Source organism: Zonotrichia leucophrys, chromosome 3, assembly GCF_028769735.1.
Source record: "Zonotrichia leucophrys gambelii isolate GWCS_2022_RI chromosome 3, RI_Zleu_2.0, whole genome shotgun sequence".
NCBI lineage: Eukaryota > Metazoa > Chordata > Aves > Passeriformes > Passerellidae > Zonotrichia > Zonotrichia leucophrys.
In genome coordinates this window covers 13692799-13700660 of record NC_088172.1, presented here as the reverse complement: position 1 = coordinate 13700660, position 7862 = coordinate 13692799, and the positions used below count along the sequence as shown (strand labels likewise).

General features: G+C 34.4%; 1 protein-coding gene across 2 annotated transcripts in view; it reads right to left on the bottom strand.

The window, feature by feature from the left end:
• Positions 1-430: 430 nt before the first annotated feature.
• MEI4 (meiotic double-stranded break formation protein 4) overlaps positions 431-7862 on the bottom strand; it is a 93380-nt gene continuing 85948 nt past the window's right edge. For both annotated transcript variants that reach the window (XM_064710099.1, XM_064710098.1), the window contains exon 5: positions 431-801. In XM_064710099.1, coding sequence (XP_064566169.1) covers positions 550-801 — 252 coding nt within the window. In that variant the 3' untranslated portion in view covers positions 431-549. The remainder of the gene's footprint in view (positions 802-7862) is intronic.

Here is a 7862-nt window from a genome sequence, read left to right as displayed (position 1 = left end):
AATTTAAGAAATTTGTGAAACTGAGCACCAGGTTTTATTTTGCTCAAGTAATGACTCATTTGATTATCAGTAACGAAGTCTGTCCTGTAAGATTTTTTACTGAGAAGTTATCAAGTTTAAAATTACCATTTTTATTTCAACCAACCAGACACTGTCTCAAAGTCATAGAGAAACTACACAACTCTTAAAGGAGAGGCCTTAGTCTCCTAGCTTGGAAGCTCTACACACATACTATGTACTGTACTTTAAAATTCATAGTGTTTATTTCAAACAGTTCCTGAAACAACTTTGTTCCATTTTCACTGTGTGGACAAACACCAAAACACTCTTTTCTATTACAAGAAATAGCATTTATTGAAAATGGCACCTGGATTATTACATTTTTTCTATATTCAGAATTGGAAATAAATTGCATTATTTCTGCAACTGCTGTATAGAATAGTAGTATAAAGTACATGTTTTTCAATAAGGATAATATCATTGTCTAGCTCAAAAATTTTCCAGTGCAATCCCACAAGAAATGCATAGTTAAAAAGTAGGCTGCTTGTTTTAATCAATTTGCATTTGACCTGAGTTCAAAAGAACACTCACTCTCCACAAATATAAAGAAAACAAAGGGAATTCATCTGAGAGCTGAAGAATAACTTGATCAAGATTCTTCAAAAATTTGATTTTTTCTTCTCTTCCATAGTCTGAGCTTGAAATGGTACTTTCTTCTGTCTCATTTTGAAGAAGTTGTTCCAGAATCATGCACAAAAGAAAAATATTTTCATACTGGGCAATGTCATACACAGACTGGGCCTGAGAATAAAGAAAAATCAGTACATAAGTAGAGTGTGAAAACATTTCTGCAGGCTAACATGTCAGATGGCAGTTTAAGGAATACTGTTAAAATTTGCAGAATTATTTATATAATCAGTACACCTATACATTCAGTATGATTACTTCTAAAAAATGTTTTCCTTTTTGTGGTAACAGTCAAGCCACTAAGACTGCATCACACTACCAAATGAAAAGTCAACATAACCTCCTCTTCATGAGAGAATTTCTTTACCTAATTATCCACAGGCTGTGACATACCATAGTGATGTACAGAAAACCAACTACAATAACAGCTTTGTTTGTTTTGGGCATATAATTAGAATTGGTGGATTTCTGAGAAATAAAATAACAAGCAAAAAAGAATTTTTTACTCCTAAATATAGACACTCATCTAATCAAGTGACACCTCTAAAAAGCAAATTAAAAGTCCAAAATCTCAATCAAAAATGCATAAGCCTGTTCTGAGCCACCTAAAGTGGAATATTCAGTTTGTCAAATAAGCTGGAACAAGGACACTGACCAAACTAAAAATTTCTTACAACTCTTACAGCTTTATCCAACATAAATTTACCTGTCCTTTATCTAGAAACTGGAAATTTACATAGAAGTTTTCTGTACATAGGAAATAACTGGTAAGATACAAACTTGAACCTTGAAGAATTGTCTCTCTGGAATGAAATTTTATGTCCTTAACAGTAAAATCTACTAATAATATGAGATGACCTTGCTCTGAAAAAGGCTGCAATTACAGTAAGTAGAGGAACAGAACTGAAAGATAAAATCATAACTGCTAGAAAATTAATTATATATTTTAGAAAATGTACCAATAGCTCTAGCAAATCTACAGAACTGTTTAGACCTGTGGTACAAAGCCAGATGGGTCAGAGTTTCAACATGGGTCTATGACAAGACATCAAACCATTTTCCTCAGTCTAGATTACAAACTGTAAGACTTCTCAAAGTGTGAAATCTATTATACAGTCATTGGTTTCACAAAAATATATGGGTTTTTTTTGATTCCAAGAATTCTATTCTAGAATCTAAGAAAAAGACAGTACTTTACCTTCTCCAGCTAAAAATGAGGAAGATGTTGGCTCAGAGATTGCTTATTTTGCTTTCTAAGAGAGCAGTTATTAAGCCTAAAATCTCTATTGAAGCACTCTGGGATAATGGTTGCAGGTAGACTCCCACCTCAGAAACAAAATTAAGACAGCACAGCCATCCTGTTGCAAAGGCTCAGTGTAGAAAAAGAATTTTGCTGAGTTCTCTAGAAATCCTGAAATATAGATTCATTACCAAAACATATCATTCCTAGCCTTGCATACTCCTATTCTGTCTCCCTGGACCCTGCTAAGAAAAATGTACAGTTCAGAAGCTGCTGCTAAGAATTCAGTGTTGACATTCTTATCAGAACAGAGAGTGAAAAATGAAAAAGTATTACATTATTTAATAAAAGTATATTAAGTATCTGCATATTTCTAAAGTTCAGTTCTGCCTATCAAACTGCCTAATTTGGTAAAAGCTCCTTCCAAATCAAAGGTAATATGACTGTTTCTTCAAATATTGAACATCCAACTCTAGAGCAATCATGACTTCACACTGATTGTTTTGACTGTTAACTAATAGTAAGGAGCTAAATATATTTACTTTGCTTATTTGACTAAACTACAGCTTTCAAAGTTGTGAAAGTAGGTGTTATTAATGATTTATTGAATTTCTAGGAAATAGATGATTCTAAAGCCCTATAAAGTCTGCTCCTAACATTTTCAGTGTAGGGGTCATCTGACCAAACACAGGCATGAACAAGCTGAGACAGTTATCCCTTGTTCCTGTTTCAGCTGATGGAGAGCAGCAAGGGGTGGCCCAGAGCTGTTTGAATGTAGATGCCTATTGCCATTTCACACGCCCCAGGGCAGCAGCTGTAAGCCAGGAGGAATACCTTAGGTGTGCTATTAGACACTTGAGCTTTTGCAACTGAGCAGTTCCCAGGATCCTTCAGCATGTAATTCATCCCACTCCAAACTAGAACCACAGATGTACCATGTCCTGGAAGTCTTTACAGTGGTAAAGTGTGACTGTGCTCAGAAAAAAAATGACTATGTAGACACATAAATGGAAGTTCTGTGCTCTTAGTTCCTGCAATTTGGAAATTAGACATACAACATTACAAACAAAAATTCTTTGTTTGACTCTGAAGTGTTTGCCTTGAAAATTCACTCCTTTTACATGAGTAATCAATATAAAATGCTTTAGAAAGGCAAATTATATCACTTCACTTCCTCCCATAACCTCAGGCTCTTCCAAGCAGTTAAACAATTGTGTTACTTTCAGTGGGTCTTAAAAGGTGCAACTAATTGCAGCTTAGTAAACTATCTGATTACAGATAATAGGATCCACAAGTTAACTAATTAGTTTCCTCTACAAATACTACTGCATTAAAGGAAAATTGCTTTAATCACACAGAACTGATATTGAAAAGAAAGGGTAAGTATGATAGCAAGGAGAAAGTATTTTTTGAGATAATTATTTTTCTAGAGACAAATACACTTTGAAATATTGCATTATATAACTGAGGGGGGGAAAAATCAGTCTATAACATTTTCTGGCTCAAGGCTTATTATTAACCTTTCCAATCCATTTAATAATCTGAACAAAATGTGTCTCTATTTGTTTTGTTAGATGTCATCTGTAGCACTGATTGATGCAACTAGTACTAATACAAATTCATGCTGCATAATTGGTAAAGGGATGCTTTTACTGTTCCCTAATGGTGCCGAGTCAGATAACAGGCCTATTAATCTTGCCCACCAATGTGTGTGAGTGGGTAGCTGTGCATGTATGTGTACACACCAGAAAGTCCTGAGGGTGCATCTATAAAGCAAGTCTCATATATATATTTACATATATATATATATATATATATGCTGCTATTCCACAATATATTAATACTAATTTTAAGTAACTCTAACACTAACTCTGCTTTTCAGAATAAATTTTAAGATAATCAGACAGGTAAGCAATATGAATTTTGGACACTATACTTTATGAGATCAGTCCTCATCAATTTATACAAACAAACATTTTAGGGTTAAACAATGTTTAAAAATATTATTTATATAAAATTGAGCTTTATGTTAGATGGAAAAAAAGGTTACAAGGATCTCATGATCAGCTAATCAAAATTAATTGTATTCATATAACCAAGTTCAGAATGCAAGAAGTATCAAAATGTTTGGTTGAAATTAATTCTCCAAGCTTCTTGTACATTACATGGTGGCCACTTGGAAATGGACACCTATTTGCCACATAATTGAAAACAGGGGAGAAGTTCTCTTACCTGTCTTCATTATAATGCTATCATAGTCAGTACTAATATGTTAAAAGAAACTGCTGTGTTCCAGGTCCCTGGCCCTTTATTATAGTTCCTCTTTGCAAAAACAAACAAACAAACAGATCAGGGGGCCCCAGATCAAATTCCAAGCTGCTGCTGTCTTAATGGACAGATTTGGAGTCTTGATAAACAGATTAGGAAACAGTTTCCTAATTGTACTTAGAATATTTTTGCTTTCTTGTCTTAATGGTTTATGCACATTTTTAAAATTTATTTAAATGTCATTAGTAACAGCAATATAAAACAAGCAAAGAAATTGAAGGAATTATCTACAATTCTTATATCACCAGCCACAAGTCATAGTCCCAGTGATGCAGCCTGTTGGGCTTGGGATTTTCACATGCAGGAGGCTGATGACATTTTCTGAGTAGAGGAAAGTAATTTTATTCCTTTTACATCTCAAAGTATGTACAGAACAGAGACAATACTTTACCAGTGCAAACAAAAAATAGATGAAAGAGAGTACATTCATGGCAACTGCTTTCATGCAGCTCAGATGCTTATGCAGAAGTGTCAGCAACACCTGCATGCTCTCTGGAATATAGGAGGAATGGTACTAATTTGGGAAAACTTCTTTTTCTTGGTTTAGAACAGAAGATTTATATGCTGAAACTTCTGACAAAATGAAAACAATTAAAATTAATTTCAAAGCATCATTACATTTGATTAGAGACAAAAAGCTTTCCTCTTTTTCTATCTCTATAATTAACTAACATCTATTTAGGCTTTTTAAGTCCCATGGCAATACCAAGTTTAAATATAAGTTTCAACAAGTAGTTCTACACAACAAAATCCTATATAAAACACTGACATACCAATATAAACTTTAATCAAACTCAAATGAAAAGTGTTTAGAAAGTAATAAAATTGACACTTCTAGACAGTTATTTTAGCAGAAAAGTATTCTGCCCAAATCTCCCCAATCCATCATATCCTTACAGTTTTGCTTCTTGTAATTTTTATCTTGCAAGTTTTGCCTTTTCCATTTCTTGGCAAACCTCTACTATTCATCAGGGATATAACTTTTTATGCTAGTAAAGTGTCTTTTTATGTTTCAAGAGATTCTAAGTAAAATTTCACTGGAACATCAAGTGATAAAAGGTAGTATTTCTCCTCTTTTACATGTGTATTTGTCAGAGAAGCATAAAGGGTAGACCAAAATACACAAGAAGAACTGTTACAGCTTGGCTAGTTTTGCCTTCCAATGGAAGCACAGGCAGCAGGAATTGCAGCAGCATCAGCTTCTGGGCTGAGACTACTTGCTTACGGAACATAAAGGATAGAACAGAACCAAATCTGCCATCAAGCCATTTCCAGGAAAAATCCCCCATGGCCTGTCTGTCCCCTCCTCTGGCAAGAAAATGTAGCCAAAGCTCCTAGAAATTTTCCAGAGAAGGTAGAAACAAATGAACACCATCTCAGCAAACACCCCAATGCCCCTTGCTTCCGTGCAGGTGCCTACTAAAGGCAAGTACACATGTAGACTGAATTCTGGGCAAGAAAGTTAAAATTCATGGGCCAGGAGGCCACAGAGCAAGTGGAAGCTGATGTCCCACAGGAAGATGGAAGTTACCCAAACCACTTGAAAATGTCTGAAGAGGAGCAAGCCTGATAGAAAATCTCTGAGCTTGATTTACATGTTTCTAGAGACACACAGTCCTGGGTGTGCTGTTTAGTAGACAATTACCCCAACTCTTTGTTGTTATTTCATTTTATTGCTGCCTTGTCTTTCTGGTAAGAGGGGATGCTCCATTTAGAACTGAGAGGGTGGTGACTGAGACTAAACAAAAAGGAAGTGACATACTTAATGCAGTCACTGATGTTCACCTAGATTAAAAACTTATTTCTGTGCTCACTATGCCTGCATATAGGAGGGAGACTGAAATGGTTTTCTGCATTTTAACACTACAGTTCTAATGCGTATCTAATTATAACTACAAGTTCCTAAATGGAGCAATATTTGACAGCATCACCTTCTAAGAAAGAATGTTTCTAAATGAGCATAATGAAAAACAAGAAGAAAGTGACTGACTGGACCCTCTATCAACAAATGGCCACCATTTGGTAAATTTTGTATTTACAAAGGGAATGGTGAAAACCTTAATTTTCAGTAGAATCAACACTGTTTTACTCTACTCATCCAGTCTAGACTAGAGTTTAATGGAAATATGTTTCAAGAATCACTGAATTGTTTCCTTAAGTCAATACATCCTCATTTTATGAATAATGAAGATGAATTCTCACAGGGAATTCTCTTCTTGACCCTTCAGTTTTCCTCTGAGAAATTCCTATCCAGGTTACTTACTGCTGTGTTCAAGTGCTAAATACAAGAGAAATAACATTTGGATAGTTGGCATTTAATTTCAAAACAAGACAGAAATCTTAAGTAGACGGTCAACAAACCTGTAAATAACCTCTGATCATTAAAATTTACAAACCCAACAATATCCACAGAATACAAAATCACAGTAGGATAAAAGAGATTATCTAGAATTGTTGTTTAGTGTTTAAATAACATAATAAATAACATATATAAAAATAACACAAATATATAATATATATTATATAAAATAATAAAATAAATACCTCTAAAATATTTAAGGCAGGCATGCATGAAAGTCTTTACTAGAAATATTTCTGTTCTATTTCTAGTACTACTGTGTTAAGGTAAAGGGTAATTAAAAATTGTCATGATGCAGGGTTTGGTTTTTAGCTGATTAGCATGTCTCTTTAGGAGCTTGTTTTGTGATTTGAAATGCCAATCTCCTGAACAACCCTCCTAAAAATCATAATGCTCATAACCATGTCAATTATTCGCTTGCCAAGTAAATTCAAACCAATATATGAACTCTTTCAGTATTTCAAGCAAAATTCATATAATGTGAAATCCCTTATTTAAATTTATACTCTCACAGACCAAATTTTCAAAATATTTTCATTTTTTATTCCATGGGTTCTGAAATTCTATTTCTGTCTTTACTCATGCTGAGTATCTACCCTTTATTCTCAAGTAGATCCCTAAGTTTCAACTATTCTGCTTGCAGATCAAGATCAAATGTGACTGCAGAAAGGGTCAAGGAATTACCAACATTTTTAACAGTTAAATTCCAGAGGAGAGACCATCAGCTCAACTCTTAGAACAATTTAATCTACAGCATGTGCAGTCACTAGTCCTTCACTTTAGAAGCCCTGAACAGCCTCATGCAAGAGAGGTTTCAGAAGCAATAGTAAGAATCTTGCAAAAATAGTATCTGTCCAGACATAATTATTTGGCATACCCTGGAAAATACTTTTGATAGAATTTGAAGTGTTTATTGTCTTTGCTATCTCCCAAGGGGAAGATACTTATATCCCTGAAGCATCTCTGCATCGTGCCTCTTCCACACATCACTTAGCAGGGTCATCTGTTACTAGCCCTTAGCGTGACACACTGAATTACAAGAAATTCCCAAGACATCTTCAGCAATATTATTCTTATCTAGTAATACAATTTCCACAACATATTGTAAAAAATTAAATATGTCAGCAGCAGAGCACTGACGTTTCCATTTTGGAGTAAGACTCACAATTGCCTTGCAAGTAACATAACACGGACGCAGAAAGCTTTAAAACTCAAATATTAATCCCCTCTATCCAATTAAAGAAAGCT